This window comes from Dendrobium catenatum, unplaced genomic scaffold, assembly GCF_001605985.2.
Source record: "Dendrobium catenatum unplaced genomic scaffold, ASM160598v2 fragScaff_scaffold_624, whole genome shotgun sequence".
Lineage (NCBI taxonomy): Eukaryota > Viridiplantae > Streptophyta > Magnoliopsida > Asparagales > Orchidaceae > Dendrobium > Dendrobium catenatum.
The window spans coordinates 930705-957408 of NW_021319086.1; the positions used below are offsets into that span (position 1 = coordinate 930705).

Consider the following 26704-nt stretch of genomic DNA (forward strand, 5'->3'; position numbering starts at 1 on the left):
TGATTTAGCTGTGGATGCTTTTGAGGGTTATTCGCTCACTCGTTCCTCGTGATTCTGGTGTTGATTAGCAGTTCTTTTCTGTGACTTTGTGATGGTGATCTTGGCACCTCAGGTATAAATGCTGAAAGTGTTTATTTGACGTGATCTTTTTTCTTGAGTACTTTTTGTTATTATTGGAGTATATTTTACATGCGTCAGTTTGCTACTTGTATAAATACTGTGTTCACAAAGTTTTCAAGTGAAAATATTGTGGGATCAGGTTTAATCGCTCTGCATTTACCTACTCTGTAAAGTGAGTACGATAGTGAGTGAAGATCATGTTTTTATAGGGCCCCGAGGGGATTCTAGTCTATATAGGTGTTCATATTTATGCTTTTATTGCTTGTTATCTTTTTATATATCGTGATCGCCTTTTTATATTTAGTTGGGTCCCAATGTATCATTGTATGGGATAATGAATTATTGAATGAAAATTATGGTTCTTGTGTTCCTTTTCCCCCTTTTTGTGAGTTCCCTCTTGAAGATCTCTTGTGGGAGTTCTTATCCTCCTAGATTCTCTGTGTGAGTTCTATGGAGAGCCCAAGGTGAGGGCAAAACAACACCCACCAGTCATGGAAGAGTCCGTGGGCTCGTGGCTTTATCCCGTCTTCCGCTTCTTTCTTCGTTTCCAAAACGCCACCGTCCAAAGCCCCCACCCGCCGGCTGTGCTCACACACCATCCCATTTCCGCCGGTGAAACCACCTCCTCACCGACCCCCCTTCCTCCCCTCTTTCCCCATCCTCTACAACGGCTAATCTTCGAAATTCGAAATTTTCGAATTTCGAAAACATTTCCTAAATTTGGACTTCCAAATTAGGAAAGTTTTTAACTTCCGATTCATGACAAAATTTCAAATTCAAAGGATTTAAATTTATTTCGCTCCCTCAATGTCATGAAGCCGATTTTGGAAACCCAAACCCTTGGCTCCCTTCACACAAAACTTCCCCCCCATGGAATGGGCGGGCCGGCCAACTTTTGGGATTGGGCCTAATTCATTGGCTCCACTTAATGCATTAATTACCCTATTAATTTGAGATCAATTTCAAATTAAATTCCCCCTCCAATCTTGTTTAAAATCTAGAGCAAAATTTTCAGGGTTTTGAAATTTTCAAAACTCCTGCCCCCTCTATTGCCGGCGGCGGCCTCCTCATTAATGGGCCCCATAAATGCCCATTAATTACCCCTTAATTCTCTTGCTAATTTGGAACCAATTTCAAATGTCTTTCCCTCCAATTCACACAAATTCTGAAAATTAATTTCAGATTAGTGTAACTTCCTCTCTCCTTTGCTTAACCTAATTCCCCTTCTCCCCATCCACCCGCCCACTCCTCCCTGTCTTGGCCGACCGCCCCTCTCACTCCCTCTCGTGGGAAATTTCAGCAAGAGGAAGAGACGACGGCACCTCTCTCCCTAATTCTCTTCAATGTTGAATGGCGGATCCCGAGCTTGAGTGGGGTCTAGTGTTCAACGCCGACGGGAGCATCAATATCCTACGGTCACCTTGCTTCGACGTAGGATTTGAAGACGAAACCACCGTAGAAGAGTACTTGGAAAGAGTCGTACCAATCCTTGCGAGCATCTACGACCGAAAATTTGCAAAGCACACTTGGAGTCTCGAAAGTCCAGCATTCACGCCCTCCGCGTCATCGTCGACCTCTCCGTGGCTCAAGACCCTTGGCATCACAACCTTCCTCGTGACATCGTATGGTGTGCTGAAATTCTTCTCCCGCAAAGCCTAGTATAGTTGAGTGAGTATTTCCCCAAGGTGAACTTCTCGTTATTAAATGGCGGATTGTTGTAATAGCTTTTAGTGTTGCTACTATTTTTTATTGTCTGAAAGTTTTGGTTAATCTACATACTTCTTCGCCTAAGCTAATTGATAACTATGAAATTTTAATGATTTTCTTGCTATCACCATAAGTTATTAGTTGTAATTTCTTTGCCAACTCAATTTTAATTTCTTGCAAAGCTCCTTGCATTTGGTATTACATCAATAGTTTTATATTTCATTTTGAGCATCTATCTTATTTTTTTCATAGCAGCATTTTAATAGAAAATTTTTACTTAAAATATTTCTGCATTAGAAAGTTGTTTTAATAAACCGTAAAGCTGTCCAAAATGAAAACTTAATGTAAAATATTATAAAGTGATCCTTTTTTATGATGTTCCTTTGAGCATTGTGGGCATTATAAATGCAATCATTAAGAAAATTAATTACAATACTTAGAGGCTTAACAAAGTCAAGCACATCCCTGGCTTAATGACAAACATAATATCCATCAGACTATTAGTGGTAGAAGGATGACATCTCACTTTCAAAGTTGAAGCTTAAAAAAGTAATAAAAAAGAACCTTGATGATTATTTTGTGCAGCAAGACTACAATCTCTACTCTACCACCAACGTAAAAATTGAGTAAAGCTTATTTGTGGTACCAAAGATAGATCATATGAGCATAAAATATCTAAATAGTCCTTACTCCAAAAAAATTTTTTCAATCTTTTGTAAAGATTGTGCAATAGAGAAACAAAGGCATGTTGATTTCTCAAAGACCGGAAGCGAGCTTATATCAGGTAAGTTACAGCTACTGCACATAGATATAAGTTCCTTCCTGCATTGCTTCCAAAGGGCTCGTATATCTGCAATTTATAAACTAAAATAATTAAACTAATCGATAAAATCATTATTAAATAATTAAATAATAATAATTCCCAATTTTACTAATTAAATTAAATATTAATAAATAAACTTATTAATACCTGCAAAACAATTGAAAAGAGAAAAAAGAGGAGACCTGCTTATGCTGCTCAAGATAGATTGGAGAATGGCAATGCAAATTTTTTATGCATTCATGCTTTTATTAACCTCAATCAATAGTGACAATGTTAATTACTTAACTGGAAACATTCTGCATAGAAAGCTGCTCAATGTTCATTCATAAATAGTAATGCCATTGAGATTTCTACTTACTTCCACAGAAGAAATAATTTATTATTTTCAATCAGCTTAGTTCCTCAATAGTAAAACTAGGAAACAGGATATAGATCAAGTAGATGTATATATCAAAGGATGATTCAATATTCTAAGAATCATCAGCGACATCATGACAGGAGGGGTTACAAGGGTAAGAACAGTTGTCAATCAGCTTAGAGGCTGTCCTGTCATAGAACCAATCTGCAACTGCTTTTCCTATTGGCTGCACCAGGAAATGAATAGGGTTAAAATTAAAAAAAAAAACTAAACAGTTCATCTTGATCTATTGGTTGAAAGCTCTGTCTGTTAACCAAGAGATTTTGAATTTAGAACATACGTATGTGATGTGTGTGTAATTTTGTCTTAATTGACTCAAAAGTTGTAGACTATCATAACGGCTCATTTGTTTGGTTGAAGTTAGAATTCATGCTTTGAAAAATAATAAAAATGAGTTTAATTTATTATTTTATTAGATATCAAAGTAAACGCTAAAAATGTGCTTTCTATGTATAAGCAACTAAATGAGCCCTAATAGTCCATTTGGCACAACTTTTTCATAGTTTTACATTTTAGACGGAAACATAATTTTATTTGGCTACAATTTTCTCACTATTTTAAAAAAAAATTCATAGTAGCCATCAAATGCGGGAGGAACACTCATGAGGGGACGAGGAAATATGAGTAACTAGGAAAAAGAAATTTAAAATGGGCCTAAATGAAATATCATGCCAATTTCAAGGACTTCATGAAATTTAATTACCTACTATTAGATTAAAAGAAATAGTTGGCTAGGAATATCATAAGCCAATTCAAGGTAGTAATGTTTCACACAAATTCTTAACACTAGATCAATAGGAAAATAAACATAAGTCCGAGTTCATTTTGTACTTAACCATTTTACTATCACATGTGTTAACCTGGTATTAAAAATTTTGGTGAGTAAAACATTACCTTTCTCTGTTAAGAACACGCTCATAGTTCATTTGATCGCAATCAACCCATTTAGTTTACAATAACTTTTATCTTGCAACGGCAATATCAAATAATTTTTCAAGACAAAAGCTATTGCAATGCACCATCCTCACAAAGGAATAGATGCATAAATCATGATCATAAAAGTAAAAACTTTATATTAAAAAAATGCAAGATTGAACGTTCGGTTCATAAACAAATATGTAGAGTTGATGAAGAGCTGGCATTTGAGAAACTTACATTGTTATCTACAATGGTAGAGCCACTATCTAGCCAGACAGCTTGCCTTCCAGACTGACAATGGGCATGGCATGAGTCTATAAACAATCCTGCTGATGGAGAGCTTTGAAGCCCAGAAACAGCATTGAGGAATTCTGCCCTAAAACCTGCCACAGCATTTTCATTTCTAACATCGCTTCAATATTTCCATTTAGTGTATTTCTAAATAAAACGAGATATTGTCATCCTGCAGTATTTATGATTACCACTGAAACTTCACTAACATATTAGGATGCTTCAGAGTAATCTGGTAAAATAGGAAGACATTAACCGCAGGAATATGTAGTGGCAAAACCAAGACCCAAGAATGCAACAAATATAATCATTGAAATATTAATTAATTTTTTAAGTATGAAGATAAATGAAAATTAGAATATTTTAAATAGACAATTTGTTCAAATAGAACATTAAAAGTAATAAAAGCAACAAGAATGTAATCTGATAACTATGGTACACAAGCACAACAAGGTGGATGACAAGGTATAAGAGTTTACCTCAATAGATTTGTGGAAGAGAAGGTATAAGAGTTTACCTCAATAGATTTTTTTCATATTTTTAATTAATTCGATATTATCTTAGTGAGCAAATCGTTCCAGGTCAATAAAGTAATAATTCATCTGATAATCTCACTTTTTTGGCACAGTCAGCACTTCAAAAAATCATTGTTTAGAAAACCCTTTCCATGATAGCAAAAACAATCCTTGAGCATATGGGTTATGGAAAAAAATGATAGCAACTAACGAAAAATATAATATTGTTACATGAGCGGAGACAGAGAAATAATGTAATATCTTAGAATTATACGAAGATGCAACATGCATACAAATAAAAGAAGAGTTCTAAGAGATACAATATGATTTTAACTTGAAAGAACTAGAAAGGGAAAACCATTGTCTATCCCAACTGAAATGATTCCACTAAGCAAGTTGTTGGTTACAAATAACGTCGTTCCCTATAATTGACAAAGGTATTGAAACAATATAGCAAACACAAGGTATAGATAATAAATTCTATGAAGAAAGTTGGAAGAGACTTATGGCGTTGAAGCTATTTCGAAGAGATTGCTTGCTATTTGTTTTATTGTTCTCTTTTAAGAAGAGGAGACCAGAAATCAAAAAGTCTACTATAAATCTTCTTGTTAACATCATGAGTAAGAGTTGATGTCAGCAGTACACATCTTGTCTTATAGGTGATGGCAAGCATCAATGTTGGTGGTAACAAAGACAATTCTGAAGTCTTACATGAAAATAAATTGTGGTATGATGGTGATAGTCAGATGACAATAGTCCAATTGGCAGCAATCCATTGGTCGTGGTCTCTCGGAGATGGTTTGACGACGGTGGACTGACAAAATTAGTCAGACAATTGAACTTTAAGTCAAGGTTCAATCTCTAGCTCCCCCTCCCTTTTTTCAATGTTGAGGGTGTGGGCCCATGTATAATTGTTTAGAATGGTAACATCATAAATATAGGTGAAATCTGAAACACTCTATTGAATAGCTAATATTGATTATGTTGATCATAGACAATCCTTTTAGAATTTGGGTGCCTTCATGATTGTGGGCTCTGAAAATTCGGCCTCGGCCTCCCCGCCGTGTTGTTGATTGCTTTTTCTTTTGCGAAGGAATTTTAACGAACTAAGTTCCGGGGTAAATTTTGGAAGGCAGATGGGTTTGTAGATAAGACACTACCCAGAGATTTCGCCCTCATTTTATGAGGACTTAATGATCTGAGTTTTGGTTTCCTATAGGCTCAAGCCCCTATAGTTAATTACCCCTCCCGATAATGAGAGAGAACTTCCGATTAAGGCTAGTCGTCAATCAGATACGTAGAAAATATGTGTTATCTAGCATATAGTAGCAGCATAGGTTTGAATTTGGGAATTGGGTTTGGATTTGGAAATTGGGTTATCTTTTGGAAATTTGGAAATGTTTGATATTTAAAATTAGAAATTTCACCATCTTTCACTTAAAGTGTATGGTGGGGGAATGGATGATGGACCCGATCAAGATCCTATGGTTCCATCATCCCAGGCCATTGTGGTCCCTGGTCTACTTAATCAGAGGAGGTAGTCGACCCAACCTGACAGAAGAATCCTTATCGGCAGCCATGGTTTGCTTCGTCCAAGGGGACCTTGTAGACCTGGGATGAATGTTTGTCTAAAGGGACAAATTTGAATCCACTTTAGCTAACAGAGGGCTTTGTGCCCTATCGATCATATCTTATTGATTCATATCTCAAAGATTTGATGCTAATAAGGAACGTACTGGCTCTGGCCATAACCGATATTTCGTGGTGCCATTTAGCGGCAAAACCACTCGATTCAGAGGGCCCCGGGTCATAACTGTTTATCCTGCGGTGTCATTTAGCGGCAAAAATCACCAGTTAGAGGACACGTACCACGTCCTTACTGGCAGGAGATTGTTTGAGAATGGATCCTAGTGATATTTTCGACTAGGCATTTGACTCTTTGTGAGCTGAAGTAAATTTTGATTTGTCTATCCTTGCAAACTGTTGCGGAGGATGGATGGATATTCGCTTTGAGTGTTTAATGGTTTGATTTTCAATATAAAACATCTTGGATTTTAAGATTTTTGGAATCTTTGGAGCTTTGAATTTTGTAGGAATCTGGATGGCATTGGAAAATGTTTGAATCACCCATCCGATTTAGATTTACATTCAACACGGCCATCATCGGGGTGTGGGGTCATTCATTAACTAAATCTTGTCGACCCTATCAACTTGCCGATAGAGGATCGGGTTTTATAGGCTTTATGCCTTTGTTTGTGAATTTTTTTATTAAAGGTCTTGAAGGCCTAATATTAATATATAAAATAAATATTCTGGTTGACTTCGTGATCGCATATTTATCCGTTGGTTTGAATCCTGTCAACTCCTATTTACTTGCTTAGGATGATTATGCTCGAACTTGAATTCACTTATTGACCCGCGTAACATCCATAGACGTCACGTATGTACCAATAACACGCCCGTCGGGGCCCATGCGGGTTTTTGGAGGGCAATTTATAATTAAACCCTGTCAACTCCTACTTAGGAGGATCGGGTTTCGTAGGCTCTACGCATTTGTTACTGAATTCATATTTTTATAAGCCTTGAAGGCCTAATATGAATGTATGAAAACAAATATATCAGTTGTTGCAATCGTATATTTATTTCGTCGTTCGAACCCTGTCGACTCCTATTGATCCATATAGAAGGATCGGATTCGAACTGGAATTCATTTATTAACCCGCACAGCATCCCTAGACGTCACGTGTGTACCAATAACACACTTACAGGGGCCCATACGGGTGTTTGGAATTGATTGTATTTACCCCTTTAGTGTACCTATGTGCATACAAGTTAAGGTGCATGTGCGGGGATATTCTTGAAATATTTATAAATGCTTTCTGTCCGCTTGCGTGAATGTTATGGATCTGGTGGCATGGCGTAGCATCTTCTGAATTGAGTTATTCACTACTCTATATATGTAAACTGTCGTGCACTACTTGTATGATTTATGCAGGTAGATTGTAGTGCACTAACTAATCTCCTGCCTTTGGTGGTAGATAGTTGATCACATATGATATCTTTGTTCGTGGTTATTACTCTGCCATAAAAATCTTATAGCGTCGGCCATGTGCATTTGTATTTATTGTAGTCATTATGTATTTTTCTTATAGACAATACTTTGGGAGTGTAACGGGTATCCTACGGTAGCTCGTAGGGGTTTGCACTTGTTGCAATTCTCTTCTGTATTTGCCTTGTAAATGACATATCAAATGCATGATAAATCTTCTATAATGACTCATAGATATTTGTATTTGATGTATATCATCTACTTCTACTTCTAGGGAGCTGGTGTATTTGATTTCAATCAAATGGTATTGATTGTACAAAGGCAATATTTTCTTGCATATAGCATAAACACTATCGCATTTCTTCATATTCACCAGCCTTGCAATTCTATTGCTTGAGTCATGTTAGCATTACAAATCTTTCAACCTCTTTAGGAGTAGATCATAGTTTGCATGCTGACTTGCATTGACCGTGAAAGGGCCACACTTCAACTTTAATTTGATATCTCATTTGTTGCATGTCTCCCTTTGAACATGCCACTGTCTCCACCATAATCTTCTTTCATGCATTTGGTGTTCATTCTTGAATCAATTATAAGCAAGTCATGCTCAAATATGTAAGTCTTTATTTGATTATTGATATTCATTAGAAAGATCTAGGTCTTTATTCAGCATTTGCATTGATATGATCGAGTACTTGTTAATCAAATCTCATTCTGTATGATTCAAGCTCAAGCCCAACTTGATATCAAATTTGAGTCCCTTACTATCTAAGTCTTTGCTTGAATTCAATTATTCAAGTCAGGTTGAATCAAGTTCTTCTAGTTGAGCTTTCATTCAGGTCCTCGTTGGTCAAATTGTAAGTCCTCATTTTTGTTCAATTCACGATCAAATGAGGTTCAAATTATAGCATATCATTTTGTTTTTTTTTAATTTATGTTCAAATTGAATTAAAACACTCTATATCATTTTCAAATTCATAAGTCACTCTCACTTTGTTCAAGCCAAGTTCAAAAAGTTTCATGTTAATGTTCAAATCCTTACTTGCATTCAAATTCATTTCATGTTTAAATTCAATTCATTTAAGTTCAAGTATTTTTATAAATCACTTTGTGTCCAAATGCAAGTTCAAATTGTTTGTGTTAAATTCAAGTTCAAATTAATCACTTAAATTTCATGTCATTTTGCATTTTGTCAAGTTCAAGTTCAAGTACAAGTTCCAGTTCGAGTTCAAGTTCAAGTTCAGTTTGCATGTCCCATATTGTCCTTTGAGTTCGTGCAAGCTCAAATATCAATTTCATGAGTTCAATCAAGTTTATTTGATGTTCAATAAGGTCCCAAATTAGTTGTATGTTCATCCAAAATTTCGGTAGCCTCCCAGTCTCTCCCCCGTTTAAGGAAAAAACTACGAAAAACTAGGCCTCCCGCCACCCTAGAAAAAAGCGTGTACGGTAGGTGCCCTCGGACGAGGACACCGCGGCCGTAAAATTCTTTAATCCCACTCCAGAAAAAGGCGTGTATGGGTCTTTAGTACTTGTTGCAAGAAAAACACAGTCATTTCCCCACGAGCAGGTACTTATGAATATCCTTGTCTCGTCGTAGGCGTCGCACCGGGTTTCCATCCCGCCACGCTAGAGAAAAGCGTGTATGGACAATTTTCCTGCTTGACGCAAACGTCAAGAAAGAGAATTTAGATGATTGTCCGCTTCGTCGTAAGCGCCGCACCGGGATCCCTTCCCACCACGCTAGAGAAAAGCGTGTATGGACGGTTTGCCGGTGCACCGCGAACTCTGAAACGAGAATCTACGTTGGAAATTTATACCTTCGCGATGGTTGGCGATGACGGTGAGATGCACAAAAACCTCTTTTTTTCTTTTCTATTTTTTTTTTAAATAATCTCACACAGTTTTTTTTTTTTTTTTTAATACTAATTAAACTTTATATGTATAACAACAAAATTGACTAATTAAATGATACAAAAAAAAAGAATTTACTTTTTGAATTTTGAAGGGAAGATAGACTTACTGCTACAGGTAATTAGAATAAAAAAAATATTATATAGCATATATGTTAACATGACTTCCCCCTCTTTTTTTTACTAACAATAAAGAACAAAATATTTATAACTAAAAAAAAAAGTTGGTGCTGTTAATAGAAGTAATAACTAATAACATATTGCTAAAAAAAATTAAAGAAAAGCTGTATACTTCCAATTTTGTAAATCATTTGTTTTGATTAGCAGATTACCTAAACTATCTTAATTAATTAACTAAAAGAAAAGAAATTATCAAAGGTAAAGTGTGTAGATGAAGTAACTCCTTATGGCTACAGTGAGAGATTTAATTTAATGTAACTAATATCTAGAGAAGAAAAAACTTGTTTAAATCATTTCTGTCAAAGCTAAAAAAAAGTCGTTAATGCCTGATTCAGTCAAAAAAATAATAATTTGTCTTGTAGCAAAAACTTGTCATGTAGCAAAAGAAATTGTGGGTCTATATGGAATTTGGCAAGGTTCATGTAAAAGTGGAACAAGATTCGGTACTATAATTTAAAAGGCTTTCAGTCATGGTTTGAAAAGTTGTAGCAAGATTACAAGTTAAAAGGGGTTGTTGAACTGGGATCTTGAGAGAAATCAGACCTTGAAGGCGTGAGGCTTGCGTGCGAAGGAAGAAGGTTGTGTGGAGTGAAGTGGAGTCCGAACCAGTGAGGGAAATCTGACAAATTATGGCGGCTAGGAGGCAAGAATGGTGTGGAGGTTTGCTTAGCGGGAAGATTGAGCAGAGAAGTGTGCGTGGAGGCGAAGAAGGGGAGAAAGGTCTGCAAGTAGTTGGTTGGCTGGATATGAAGAAAGCTTGTGGTTGAATCCAGGGGAGGAGAGTAGCAGTTCTTGGGTTTTTTAAGTGGATAGAGGAAGAACAACCATTCTTGAGCAAGAGATCCTGAGCTATTAAAACTTCATTTTTTGTTCATATCAACGAGGGAGATTTGAGCGTGATCGACTGAGCAAAAGTCTTCTCAACATAGCTTCTCAGCGGAATTTCAGCAGATTTTCACAAGATTTGAGCAGAGTTTTCTGATAAAACAAGGTTAGCATTGATTTCGAATTTGACATTTCTATTGACTTTGATATTTTTATTGAAGTTTTATTAGTTTAGTATTCACAGTGATGATCCGTTTCTATTATTAGTTAATATGGAATATATGTTATGCGTCAATCGTTCGAACTCATATTGATCCGCATGCATTTCCTCGAAATACATGCAATCGCCTCAAAATTTATGTAGTTTCTTTGGAGTCCGTATCATTTTCTTGAATATAGAAATTAGATAAATTGGTAGTCCGTTTTACGATCGGACGTCATTTCGTCACCGACGAGATTAATTTCTCTTGTAACGCGTGCCTTTGCATCATATTTGAATCGTCTTTGAAATTTGCGACACCACCTCAAACGATCTAATTTGATCGAATAAATATAGTCTCTTAATGTTGACGACGTTCCGGACGCAAATGTGCCATTCGTTTGGCAATCCAACATCATGTCGTCTCCGTAGAGGCGAATTTCTGTAATATGCATGCCTTCGCATCATATTTAGATCGTCTTTGAAATTTGCAACACCATCTCAAATAATCCAATTTGATCAAATAAAATATAGACACTTAATGACGACGACATTTCGGACGCAACGATGCCATCCGTTTGTCAATCCGACATCGTTTGATCAACGCCATGTTTTAATTTTGGGTGTCGGTCGTCCCTTTTGGGCGATCTCATCCGGTTTGACTGCGAGGGGTCTCGACCTAACAGAGTTCAATGTTCTGATCAGAATGACATCATCTGTTTGACAATTAGAGATTGTTTGACCCTTCAAGTGGCGCGTTGCTCGATTCGCCATTCTCATCATTTTCACACGTAGTTTGAATGGTGGGGGTCCCCACGTTATTGAGGAACCACTGCGCTGCTTCATTTGGAAATGAAATCAACTCATTCTTCATGATTTTTGAATTTTGTATATAACTGATACTATTCAATGGTATCATTAACAAGAATGGTGGATCATTTATAATGAGCTCATTGAGTATAAGCTAGCATCCTTCAGTGATTCACTTCTTGACATCCCGTAAGAGAGATCAAGTTTGAGAAATATCAAATTGAGGAGCTGTAAAAGTTTCTAATACCTTGTAGCCAGTTACAACCCTTCTAACCAATATCATTCCTCCCCATTGCAGGCCTAACATCTATGAATGAATGTATCTTCAGTTTCTTTAGATTGTTGTGTGGTTGAAGGTTGTTAAGTACTCCCCTACTTAAATTGGTGTTCTTCGAGTTAATGTTATTCCGATTATAAGGTCGAATTTATAAGCTTCTTGGCACGCAACGTCTTCCTTGACATCTTTCACATTTCCAAGGTTATAGATTTCTAATTTGCAAAGTCCATTCATATTCTTCAGCTCCCAATTATATACCCACTTGCATTCCGTTGAACATTGTTCGCAAGCCATCAATACACATGTATAATAGTCGTTGGCCTCTCAATGCTTGGAATATTTTAATAAGTGAACTATAGTGATCTCGATTAGGATGTTGATTAGAAGAGGGAAGGAAGTATAAATATCTGAACTTTCAAATCCTCCCTAATATGTCAAGCTCGATTCGTGTAACAAATTATATGTCTGGAAGTATAAAAGACCATCTTTTTTTATTACAGACTTTTCAAATCAATATTTTTTTTTTCAGAGCATCAAAATAATTTCTTATGATATTCTCTAAAGTCTTTCCTTGAAAACCAGGAAGCCGGATGAGACTCAATGTAATTTGCATTCGGGTAGAGTCATTTTCATTAAACTTATGATTCTTAGGCTAGTTGTAAGTGTCAACAAATGCCCCACAACAAATATGATACGCTATCATATTTCTTGTAACGTGGTTGACAGCCTCTTAGTAGCTTTCTTTCATTTTTTTAGCAATTTTTGTTGTGATTATTACTGTTTTTAATGCATTTTTCTTATTTTCCCTTATACAGGGAATGTTCTGTTGGCAGAGACCTGATGATCTGCCTCCAGGCGAGCCCAGCGAGGCTGCTATATAGGAGGCTATTGACAGGTATGACCCTCAGGGCAGTGTTGATGTCCGCGATAGACTAGAGCAGCATCAGGACATGCTGCAGGGACGAGACCTCTTTCATAGTTTCTTTGCCCGTTTTGCCTTACTGTCAGAGCTGTCTGAGGACTTTGTTTTGTTTGAGGACCCTTATAGGTGGATCACCAGCCTTAGGCTACAGTGTGGGGAGTACCACCCACTCGAGAGTTTAGTTGCGTAGGTCGGTTAGGGAACCTGCAATGTTAGAGTACCTGCCGCAGATGTAGTTGAGCTAGTTGGGCAGTCCAGTCTTCTCAGTCACCATCAATTACAGCTTTCACTCTTAGAGTGGCCGAGGGATTCAGCAGTTGGACAAGTTCAGAGCCCGGTCAGCGGGTATGTTCACTAGGCCTGATACATACTTCAGGTGCACAGGGGCACGCTACAGGAGGCCGGGATCTACGAGGAAGTGTATGCCTTCTTTTTTGACTACAAATGCCTTCCTACTTCTTGGACTCGTGGCTTGGTAGAGTTTTGGAATTCTAGTCGCAGTACTTTTTGGGTCGGGACAGAGGAGCTCACCGTGACGCTTTTAGACCTTCAGATAGTCTCAGGATTGTTGATTTTTTGTTACCGCTTTGAGGAGGGCCTCCCTCCAAACAAGCAGTTTTTCCGATGAGTCCCTTCAGCACATGGTGGTAGGAGAGGGAGATTGCTACTGCTAGACATTTACCATACTATTCTGCAGTACTACTGACAGACTTACAGAGCTTCTGCTTTGGCGAAGTGTGTCAGGGCTTCTAAGCCTGTGGATGTCTGGATCCACAGTTTTCTCTAGGAGAGTTACTTGTCTCCCGTTACAGCGTCACTACATGACCTATTTGACTTTAATTTGTAGCGCGGTGCCCCGCTTTCAGAGGAGACCACCGAGTCTTCTTCTTCAACAAGTTACACTTCCTCAGGTTTGACAGGGATTGACGAGGATCTATTTTTGACAGATTTATTGGCTCTCTGGCTTAGCACCTTCGTACTCCCACTCTGGATAGGCTCTTTGAGGTGTAGTATATTATTGGCAGCTAGCCAGTTGGCACAGGGACAGAGACTTGCTCTAGCTCCTGCTGTTCTCGCCCGAGTGTACAGGATTCTACGGACCCTTTCTGAGGCTAGCTCTTTAGAGGCACGGGACTCATTTTTATCCTGACAATACCTGTATGCTTAGGTTCACTTACACGTTCGTGGTTCATTCTTCTATTTAGAGACTCCAGCCTACTTTCTACAGAGGGGGTTTCCTACTGTTTTGCAGTTGTCTCAGGCGTCTTCTACCTTTAAGTCTGAGAGGATCCGTCTTTTCTTCTTTGCTCCACAGCTAGTCACAGACCGATTTTTCTTAGTCCCCCAGTAAGATGTTGTTAGCTTACCAGCTTACGAGAGAGGCACTGTTATTGTTGATGGGGTTGACCACAAAGCGAGACGTACTTTGCTGCAGGGCAGGCAAGTTTTACCCGTTGTTAAATACTTACATCAGCATGCGGCCAGGCTGGATGTGCTACAGGGCAGGCACTATGATGATTTAGAGGGCTACCAGCCTAACATGATAGCCAGACAGTTTGGATTATACCAGGCCATAGCCTACGACGGACGTCCACCAGTCCCAGGAGTTTTTGATACATACTGCCTGAACACTGTTCCCAGAGAGACCTAACTTTATGTTGCAGCTTCGACTTGGTTACACTTGATAAGACTGGGGATGGGCTCCAGCTTTCTTTTGACCCAGCCGCCTGCTCTTATAGGAGTGAGTTACACACGACTGCACTGGGTATGATAGTCTTTTGGACCTCTTTTGGAGCACTGCAAGAGGAGATACGAGCTTTTGGTACAAAAGCTCGGGTTACCAAGAGGACAGAGATTTCGTCGAAGTCTTCCAGAGACGACAGTTTAAAGAGATACTTCTCCACCCCTTTACCTCTTTTTTTTCAATACTTAGTTTTTTGATAAAAAATTGTTAATTTGATATGTTTCCTTGGTGCATGAACACGCACTGAGGCTCGTATTACCATTAGGACTGTTGTTCCTTCTCCTGTCATAGTTCCAGATGTGGCGTCTGTGTCACCTCAGGCAGAGTCTTCCCGATCTTCTCGTCGATGGGCTGGTTCTCAGTGTGCTACTGCTTATAAGAGGTCTGTAGACGCTCGTCCTTCTCCTAGGGACCTTGGGGAGAGTACACAGGAGCCTATGAGGTCAGATTTTACGGGCTGCAGTACACCAGGACCCTCCTGTGACTTTTCTTTTTCGGTGGACCCCTACGGGTCATTCTGTTCAGGCGAGTCTTCTGGTACTGGTGCCACTTTACTTTCAGAGTTAATTGGAGGGCCTTCGCACACACTGCCGCCTTTAGGCTTGGTGCCCACGAAGTTCTCCCTTTTTTCTGAGAGCTACCCGACTGACTTTACGGACCCTTCTCCTGTCCATGTTAGTTACCCGACCGACCTTGTAACCTCTTCTTCTGCTCCAGCCAGTTACCCGGGTGACCTTGTAGGCTCTTCTTCTGCTCCAACCAGTTATCCAGCCGACACTACGGGTCTTTCCATAGGTACGAATTTATTATAAGTCAATTTATTCTAAATGCATTATTATCATATTTTTCTCCATATTAATTACTTATAATATTTTATGTAGTTCCTGAGAGATATGATTACACTTCGAAGATTCTCTGTCCTGCTCATCTACCTCCAACCTCTATGACCACTGAGATATGTAATCACTTTGTGTAGCTTCTGAGAAAGTTAGTCTCCGGCATTGCCCCAAAGTCTCCAGAGTCTTGACACGACTTTTCTTCTACCGTCAACCAACTCCTTAGCCTACTTGCCAAGTATGGGGTGAGTACCACTGAGTTACTTTTTTAGGAGGTGGTGTGCCGCGAGGCAGAGTCTTGCATCTGGCAACTGAGCTCCCTCTCTATCACCCGGTCCATGGTTACGCTTCCATAGTTAGAGGGGGTGGTTGTCAGTTGCAGAGCGATGGCTGATGACGTTCACGATTGACTGGGTCACAGTGTAGAGACTCTGAGAAGACATCGTCAGAGTTCTTCTCACATGCCTCAGGAGATAGACGGTCTAACAGCCTATATACAGGACCTCTGGAGGGACATCAGGCAGGTGGTGTCCCGGACGATTCACGTACAAGAGAGACATAACTGGCAGGATCGTCTTGCTAGGAGTAGCGCCATTGATCTTTGTAGTATGAGGTACTGGAGGCAGACTATTCACTAGCACGGGTCGTGGAGAAGTTTCAAATCGCTCAGTTAGAGTTTTAAACTTTAGCTGGGATCACTAACAGATTAGAGGGTTTATGAGCTCGTCTCTTCTGACACGTCCTCATTTTTTTTTAGTCTCTACCCTTGTAGCATCTTGAGTCTTCATGTACTTATACCTCATGATGAGTATTATTATTATATATATGAATGACTTTTTTCTTTTCAGTATTTATTTTTTTTGTACTTTGAGTTGTACTGAGCTGTGTGCTAGAGTTGTACACTAACCTTGAGTTTTAGACTTGTGTTGTTGGTATAACTGGGGATTTTAAATATTTATTTAGAGATCCCGGCACACGGCGCGATATCGACCTAAATAAATATTTAAAATGCCCCTAGCCTTTAAGGGTAGTTGTGAGAAGTGTTGCTTCAGCCACTAGTTAGAATAAGTAGCTATTAGATTTAGCTCAAATTTTAAAAAATTTTGACTCTTATCCAATACTTTGTGCGGTGGATTTGACGAAAGATTTGTAAATTTTTGGATTCAGTTAATAGTACAAAATGTGGGTAATATCTCAGTGTAAAATCAACTGAATCCAAAAACCTACAAATCTTTCATCAAGTCCGCCGCATAAAGCATAAGACAGAAGGAGTCAAAATTTTAGAAATTTGAGATAAATCTAACGGCTACTGATTCAAACTAGTGGCTAAAGCAACATTGCTCACAACTACACTCAAATGCTAGGGGCATTTTAAATATTTATTTGAGTCGACATCACGCCGTATGCCGGATCTCCAAATAAATATTTAAAATCTCCAATAATATCAATAACACAAATCTAAAACTCAAGCTTAGTGTACAATTCTAGCACACAGCTCAATAAAGCTCAAAGTACAAAAAAAAATACTAAAAAGAAAAAAGTCCATATATATATATATAATAATCATCATAAGGTACAATTACATGGAGACTCAAGACGCTACAAGGGTACAGACTACAAAAAAAAATAAGTATGTGTCAGAAAAAACGAACCCGTAAACCCTCTAATCTATTAGTGATCTCAGCTAAAGTCTGAAACTCTGATTGAGCGATCTGAAACTTCTCCACGGTCCGTGCTAGTGAAGAGTCTGCCTCCACTACCTCCTACTGCAAAGATCGATGGCGCTGCTCCTCCCTCCTATTAAGACGATCATGTCGGTGGAAATATTGATGATCATATGGCTCCTTACTTAGCAATGGCCACGATCAATAGTTTCCAAGAATTATTAGATCGTGTAGCTAAGTTCGAGAGGCTACCCAAGCCTAGGGGCATCACCTACAACTATAACAACAATACCGCTAGTAAAGGCAAACAACCCAGAATTTATGATTCAAAACGAGATGAAGTAAATACAACATTTACTTCTCCTCCATATAAAAAGGAGAAAGGGGAAGCCGTTGTGCCTAAAACAGCAAAACAAGTAAAAGAAAAGCCGACCGCCCCTACCTTACAGGAGAAGATTAATAAGTCGTACTCTTTTAAGAGAGATTGTACTGGCAAAATCTTCCGACATGCACTCAAAATTGGCTTACAGCTACCAGAGTCTCGTCGACCAGAACAGGCCGGTATGATTAATGACCCGAACTACTGTCCATACCACCGGATTGTTAGTCACCCCATCGAGGACTGTTTTGTATTCAAAGATTGGGTAGAGAGCTGCTACCAAAATGGCGAATTGACACTGTCAAATAGTGTATTAACAAACCCCAAACGAGAGAAGACTAATGTCATTTCTTCTATCTCGTGTCAAGAAGATGTAGGAAAAGAGCTCCAACAAGATGAGGGAGGTTGGGAGACCTACATATCAAAAAAGTCCAAACAAATAATAAAAGTCCTTTTGGCCATTCAGGGCATTCGTCGAAAGAACGCTCTAGAATTAGAAGTGGATCCAAGACTCCTTCACTTAAAGAAGTCGGTTGAAGAGGAGTCTACATCAATTAAAAAGAAGCCTTTGAAATATTATAAGGACCAAGGAGGAAAAGCTTCTACGTCTAGATCTCGAAGAAGAATGAAGAAGAGATTATCGGAACAGAAGACTGAAATCCAGCGGTACATCGATTCTATCGAGGAATACCAACAACCTCCTAGAAGACCCATCATATTGGAGGATTATATGGCTAACTTACACCTCGACTCAGAATATGAAGAAGAGACGAGTATTCCAAGAGAAACTTGTCGAGTTATAAGCCAAAAAGGTGGAAGAAATGGGAGAGGACGAGGTAGACCTCTTAATCTTCAAAATACCAATTCAAAAGTTGGTCCTAAAGAAATATGTCATATGGCATCACCATTTACGGACTCAGATGAAGAACTGTGTTTTCCGGAAAACAAAAATAAGAGTAAAATAACTCTTAAAACTAGATGCCCGAAACTCGGAAGCAGCTCAGATTCAGAAGAAGCTGAAGAAGTGGCGAACACAAAAGATTCCCATGTTGAGGATGACTCATCTGAAGAGGTGACGCAAATTCAATTAAGAAGTGGAAAACAAATTCTTCCTTCACTTCAGAAGAAGGGAAAAGAGCAGGATAGGAATATCCAGCTCAATCAAGCGGCTATGCCACAAGATCCACCTAAGCCTAAAGAGGCCAATGCAAATGTGGATTATAACATCTTATCTCATCTTCGCAAGCTGCCTGCATTACTGAGCATATATGATGCCCTTCTTATGTCCAAGGACCTTAGGGATACACTCATCAAAGCCTTGCAAAATCCTGAGCAATATGAAGCATTCTTTGCCGAGCAAAGCCTAAAAGAAGCCTTATATACACAAAATACTGCTACAGTTACTTTCTGCGATAGTGATTTACTCCTAGGAACGGCAGATCATAATCGACCACTATATGTCACTGCAGAAAGTAACAACACAGAAATTAACAGAATTTTGATCGATCCAGGTTCCTCAGTCAATCTAATGAGCCTCAGAACGCTCAAAGGATTAGCCTTGGATGTTCAATACCTAACTAAAAGCACTGTATTCCTGCAAGGATTCAATGAACAAGGGCAAAGAACTTTGGGATCAATAGTTTTACCTCTAAGTTTTGGAGAGCTACATACAGAGGCAAGATTTCATGTAATTGATTCCAATACATCATACAAGGCACTTCTCGGAAGACCATGGCTCCACGAATATGGCATAGTGCCTTCAACACTTCATCAATGTATGAAGTACAATCGAGATAATGAAGAACATCGCATCAATGGTGATGAACAACCGTTCTTGGTGCACGAAATCAAAATCTACGATGATGCCAAGTACTTTATAGCTCAAAAGCTAGAAGGCAGCAATCTTCCGAGAATCCAGGTTGCTACACTGGATAAAGGAAAACCAAAGGATAAAGACAAGGATAAACTGAAGGAAATTTGCTCAGTGCCTCACCTCGGTAGTGATACTGAAGAGGATAATAATATCTCTGCAACTTTCAAACCCCTAATCATAGGGAAAAGAAAGAGTGAACTATCATCCATCCCTCTAGATTATAAAGCTAGTCATGCAAATAAAGTACGGTGTTCGAGCAAATCAAGTATAGAGGAAGAAGAAGAATTTCTTTATCATCCCAAAGGTACTACAGAATTTCCAGAGGAAAGGGATCCAGAACCCAGTTCTATATCTAACAAATTGAAAAATATGTCAATTTCGATGATAAGGGTATCTGAAGAGCAGATATCCACAAATATCATCAAAATAGTACCTATGCCAACGGCGCATTCCAAAACATTGACGACCACGATAAATACAAACATAGAAATGTTAAAGACATTCTATGTCCCTCCCCAAAGGGGTCTTAATGAACGTGGATCCCTTTTCTACGAATCAAAGGTGATACCACGTCATATTGCTCATGAAATAGAAAATGAAGATGAGTGGGATTGTGAAGATATGTGGATAATTATTCCTCAATATCCTTCACCCATCATGAGAAAGCTCATAGAGAAAAATATCTTATTTGTGCAAACAAATAAACGAGCTCGTTATTTTAGAGAACTCTGGCACAACGAGCATGCACAAAAACCTATGGGTCATGGTTTGTCTACAACATGGGGGCTTGGATATGCTCGACAGTCATGTCTCACACGAGCAGCATCCTATCATTATCTTGAGTACCCCCAACGTCTTCGTCTAACATACGCAACCTCCTACAACATAACAGATAAAGAGGAGGGACAGCCCGAACCCGAAAATCAAGCTGAAGATCTAATAATATATCTGAAAGAAGCTCCAAAAGAATTTGAAGAAGGTGGTCAGGCAACTGTGGATGAACTCAAGGAGATAAATTTGGGTACAGAAGATGAACCAAAGCCAACCTTTATTAGTGTGAATCTTCCGCATGATAAAGCAGAAGAGCTAAAAATGCTTCTTGTTGAGTATAAAGATTGTTTTGCGTGGAATTACACTGAAATGCCTGGTTTATCACCAGAGGTGGCAGTGCATAAGCTCTCTATCAATGCTAAAGTACAACCTATCAAACAGGCACCTAGGCGAATGCGACTTGAGATTGAAGAGCAAGTGATCGCTGAAACTAAAAAGCTCATTGAAGCTGACTTTATTCGGGAAGAAAAACATGTAGAATGTTATGTTGATGATTTAGTTGTAAAAAGCAAAGATCAACATGAACATGTAAATGATCTCAAAGTTGTATTCGAAAGGATTCGCAAATTTAATTTGAAAATGAATCCGCTTAAATGCGCTTTTGGTGTGTCATCCGGTAAATTTCTCGGATTTATTGTACGCCATAGAGGGATCGAAATTGATCCTGATAAAATTCAAGCAATAGTGGAAATGCCACCTCCAAAAACTCTAAGACAACTTCGTTCATTACAAGGAAGATTAGCATATATCTAATCTCTCGGGTAGATGCCAACCCTTTGCACGATTAATGAAGAAAGATACTCCTTTCGTGTGGGACGATGCTTGTCAGGAGGCATTTAATAGTATAAAGCAATACCTGTTAAATCCTCCTATCCTTGCTGCTCTTATTCTAGGTAAACCCCTAATTTTGTATACAGCAGCTTTGGAGGAATCCCTCGGAGCATTACTGGCACAAGATAATATCGATGGCAAAGAAAATGCCCTTTACTATATTAGTCGTCGACTAATAGGGGCCGAATCAAAATACTTGCCAATCGAAAAATAATGTTTAGCATTAATTTTTGCCACACAAAAATTGCGACACTATATGTTATCTCATAAGATAACATTAATATCTAAAGTAGATCCATTAAAGTTTTTAATGACTAGACCCACTCTAACAGGTCTTCTAGCTAGATGGACAGTGTTGCTAATGCAATTTGATATAACTTACATGCCACAAAAGGCTATAAAAGGGCAGGCACTAGCTGATTTTCTAGCTGCTCATCCTTTACCTGTAGATTCTCCACTTAATGATGAGCTGCCAGATGAGCAGATAGTCGAAGTGGAAGAGAGAATACATCTACAAGAATGGGAGCTCTATTTTGATGGAGCTTCATCAATAAAACCAGCCCGACCACCTAAACTCCCAATAGTTCAGGTAGGCATCGACCTTATATTTGTAACCCCACAAGGCGGTATACTGCGATACTCATATAGCTTAATGGAACCTCGCACTAATAATGAAGCTGAATATGAAGCTTTAATAGCAGGTCTTGAGCTTGCTATTAATATGCAAATTCATAAACTCCATATATATGGAGATTCTCAACTTATAATTAAGCAAATAGCAGGTGCTTTTAAAATTAATAAACACGAACTAATCCCATATTGTGAGTACGCTTTGAAACTCCTAGAACAAATTCCCGAGGTAACCCTAACTAGGATTACACGAGGTGAGAACGGCAAAGCCGATGCACTGGCAAAACTAGCTAAAGAAATGACAAATGTCCAAGAGGATCCAATCATCATAACCATCCAGAATAGACATGCATTATTTCCTGCTTCCTTACAAGAAGAGGAAGAAAATGAAATACTCAAGTGCTTATATATATCGAATGAGAATGATTGGAGGAAATCATTCATTACATATTTTAAAGAGGGTAGATTACCGGAGGATAAATCTACTGCCTCACAAATAGCCAAAAGAGCTTTAAGATATGCTTACGTAAATGGGACGCTATATCGTAGATCATTTGATCAAATATGGCTGCGATGTTTGGATCCTAATGAATCCCAGAAAGTCATAACTGAAGTCCACGAAGGATTATGCGGTGCGCATCAATCTGGACCAAAAATGAAAATTAAAATAAAAAACATGGGATATTATTGGCCTAGTATGGTTAAAGATTGTATTAACTATGCTAAGAAATGTCATCAATGTCAGGTGCATGCTGATATTATACACCGGCCACCTAACCCGCTACATCCTACAGTAGCATCTTGGCCATTCGAAAGCTGGGGCACCGATATAATTGGTCCTATAAAACCACCTTCTTCTTCAGGACATCGGTTCATCCTTGCTGCCACAGATTACTTCTCAAAATGGGCTGAAGCAATTCCCCTAAGAGAAGTTAAAGCGGACAATGTTATGAAATTCTTCCGAGATAATATTGTCTATCGTTTTGGCGTACCACGTCGAATTATATCAGACAATGGTACCGCCTTTAAAAGTGCCAAAATTTATCGATTTATAGAGCGTCATAAGATAGACTGGCGTTATTCATCGATATATAACCCAAGAGCTAATGGTTTGGCCGAATCATTTAACAAGACTTTGGTTAAACTGCTTAGGAAAATTCTTTCTAAAAATAAGAGAGAATGGCACGATAAATTAACGGAAGCCTTATGGGCATATCGCACAACCTATAAGACTGCGACACAGGCTACCCCATATTCTCTAGTCTTCGGAACAGAGGCGATATTACCTCTCGAGGTGGAGTTACCGTCGCTTCGTATTGCTATACAATACGACTTAACCCGAGAAGAGAATGATCTTTTAAGGTTGGAAAAACTTGAAGCTTTAGATGAAACTAGGCTGCAAGCCCAACAAAATTTAGAAATTTATAAAGCTCGAATGACTAGGGCTCATGATCGAATGGTCCGTCCTAGGAGTTTCAAAGAAGGCGAACTTGTACTAGTTCGTAAAAGACCCGTAATTCTCCATCGCCGAGTCGGTGGTAAATTCGACCCAATATGGGAAGGACCCTTCATTATCGAAAAGGTATATGAAGGAGGAGCCTACCAACTTATAGATATTTCTGGTCAAAGGCCTATGCCACCAATTAATGGCCAATATCTAAAAAAATACTACACATAATCTCTCAATTCGTAGAATATTATGATGAAAACTCCTCCTGTAATACAGGAGGCAATTTATATATCTCCCTGCGAGGTAGGAAATAATATTTAATCTCTCCTATAAAGATAGGAAATGATTAACATATATTCCCGCAATGCAGGATATAAGTTTACATGTTCATTTGCAATGCAAAGAACACATAACATGCACCCCTCCTAAAATACAGGAGGCAATTTTTATATCATCCTATAAGATAGAATATACCTTACTCTCTCTTGAAATACAGGATGAAATTTTATCAATATCATCCTATAAGGTAGAAGATATCCTATACTCCCTCCTGTAATACTGGAGGCAATTTTTTTTTATAAAAAACAATACCCTTTTATCAAATAATGTAAGGGAATCATGAGACTGCATATTGACTTAATGATTTATCATTATAGTTAACTGTCGAAGTTTTTTTTTACGCTCACAAACCTAAGGGTCGAGCTAAAAAATATTGATTCAATAAGCCTAAGGGCCGAACATTTAAAAATCCTTTAAGCTCACAAACCTAAGGGTCGAGCTTTATTTTCATCAACCTACCTAAGAGGTTGAGAAATAAAATTTATTGGTTCAATAAACATGGGGGTCAAACCACTAAACATCTTAAGCTCATAAACCTAAGGGTCGAGCTTTATTTTCATCAACCTACCTAACGGGTTAAAGAATAAATATTGGTTCAATAAGCCTAAGGGTCAAAACTCAAAGCTCATAAACCTAAGGGTCGAGGTATTTTCATAAACCTATCTAATGAGTTAAAGAATAAATATAAGTTCAATAGGTCTAAAAGACCGAACTTCTAAATACTATATGTACTCACAAATATAAGTATTGAGCTACTTAGATCAATCTAAAAGATTGAGACAAAATATCAAATATTTGTGTGAACATCATTGAGTAAAAAATCACACAACAAATTTAACGTGTTAAAACACACGATCAATTCGTTGGGAGGCAATTTTGTTCGAATAAAATTTGTTCTCATATTAGCAAAAGCTTCAGTTAATTTGCTAAATTAAAGAAATAAATAATATTTCAAGTTTCTTACTCAAAAGAAGACATATAGAACTCATATGTACAAATTATTTAGCAATGGGCAATTCATCAATGTTCAAATCATATGCCATATATTTCATCCATGAATATAAATAACTTAGTAAAAGACATGTATATTGAGTTGAACATAAATTTGACGAGCTTGGACTCGTTGGATTCGTCTCGTCGAGCTGCTCAATTCGACTATAAACATGTCACGTTTGGAAACCTTTTGGTAATCCAAATTATAATTTGAACCTTCCAAATGCGCTTCGAGTCCTCAATTTGGATCTATTTGAGCTCGGATTGAGTTGAATTTAATGTCGTTGGGTTCATATTTCTGAGACGCTCAGTTCGACTGTAAGTTTACCAAAATCTGAGTTCAAATGGTCTCCGATTTAAATTTTGAAGTTTCTAACTTGACTTTTGCTTTGAGATTCATGCCCAATCAATATATATCATATATTACGATATATTAAATCCGAAGCTAAAATACAAAGGCATAATGGCTAAGAGAATCTCAGATTATATAAATAATAATTTATAAAGACCATTTCAATAAAAACCAATGAATGTTGCCATCAGATTAAGCATGGATTGACACATTAATGCTCATATTATATAAATATAAGCCATACTAATTTGAATAACGTAAGAGTTATTGGGCATTATAAAATATCCAGTTATTCATATTAATTTTGGAAGGCAATTTCAACGGTTCAAAAGCCAATACCTGACACGTATTGTCAATTAAAATGACTAAATGTATATAAAAGCAACTGCAGCACGTCGTCATATTCCCATGATGCCGAAGTGGTTATTTGGTGCTTTCAACTGCATAAAGAGGGGGAGGAAACCAATGAATTTTTTTATGCTCACAAAAAAAATCAGTTAAAGGTTTTTCCAGTTCTGTTTCTCTCAAGCGCACGGTTCCTTCTTCCAACCGCGAACAAAATCGCTACCTCCTCCTTCGCACGAGGCCAAGCCCGAGATTCCTCTGCACTCGACCGCGCCGGCCAATCTCACTATCGACCTCCTGCTCTGGCGTCAACCCCTCCGGCCAACTCAACTCCGGCGTTGCTCCTTTGCCAAGTCCCATCTCCATTCCGCCTGCTCCAGTGGAACGGATCGCAAGCCTTAGCCGTGCCCTAAACCCATTGATCCCAGGAGAGAGAAAGAGAGAGTAATGAATGACTTTTCAAACCAAGCATCGACAACCAACAAGCAAACGATCACCGGCAGTCACTACAAATCGTCATCAATTCGAGTTTCTAAAGACCGATTCCGGGGCCCGACAACGCCCCGAAGCCCTCGGCCGTCGATCCGCTCCGGCCGGGCGGACTTGAAAGGGCAAAATGCCCTCTTTACCTCCCGGCGCCGGGGAGGGGACGCCGGGAGGCTGCCGAAATTTAGTAGGAAATTTGAAACTTAGCAAAATTTTTGAAATACAATCTTTGAGCATCGGCAATCAATCTTCATCAATTGGAGCTTCAGAATACAAATTCCGGGGCCTGTCAACGCCCCGAAGCCCACAGCCGTCGATTCACTCCGGCTGAGCGGACTTGAAAGGGCAAATGCCCTCTTTACCTCCCGGCGCCGGGGAGGGGACGCCGGAAGGCTGGCGAAATTTACTCGAAAAATTTGACACTTAGCCAAATTTTTTTGGAATGTTAAAAAAAAAATATTCAAATGATAATTTAATTTGAAAACAATTATAATATCAATCAATTAATAAATTAAAACAAGAAGAAAGGATCTCCAACAGAGCATCGACAATGTACCAATATCTACATCCAATCAACGTCAACCACTCGATCTACAACCAATCTTCTCCAATCTAAGCTTCTGAAGACAAAATCTTCTCGTCGTCGATATGCTCCGGTCGAGTCGAGTACTCCCTTACCTCCCGACGCCGGGGAGGGGATGCCGGGAGGCTGCCGAAATTTGTCACAAAATTATGGGACTTGCAAATTTAGAGTTCTGATCAACCTATTCTTAATTGATTAAAATTCTCAATCTAAACTCTAATTTAATTGATTAATGAATAAATCAACTAATTAATGCATCAGTGCATGCTGGAAGTGTTTCTTCTCTAATGACCACAATAGATGCTATGGTTGTGGAATCGCCAAAAAAAAAAATGAGAAAGAAATTGCTTCCTCTATGAGTGGTGGTGACATGTGTGGACTTAATTACTAATATTCACTCA

General features: G+C 38.5%; 1 protein-coding gene across 5 annotated transcripts in view; it reads right to left on the reverse strand.

The window, feature by feature from the left end:
- Positions 1-3101: 3101 nt before the first annotated feature.
- LOC110113687 (pectin acetylesterase 11-like) overlaps positions 3102-26704 on the reverse strand; it is a 51038-nt gene continuing 27435 nt past the window's right edge. For all 5 annotated transcript variants that reach the window (XM_028695354.1, XM_020846356.2, XM_020846359.2 and 2 more), the window contains 2 exons: positions 4224-4369; positions 3102-3234 (listed from right to left, as the gene is read on the reverse strand). In XM_028695354.1, the coding sequence (XP_028551187.1) occupies positions 3121-3234; positions 4224-4369 (260 nt within the window). In that variant the 3' untranslated portion in view covers positions 3102-3120. The remainder of the gene's footprint in view (positions 3235-4223; positions 4370-26704) is intronic.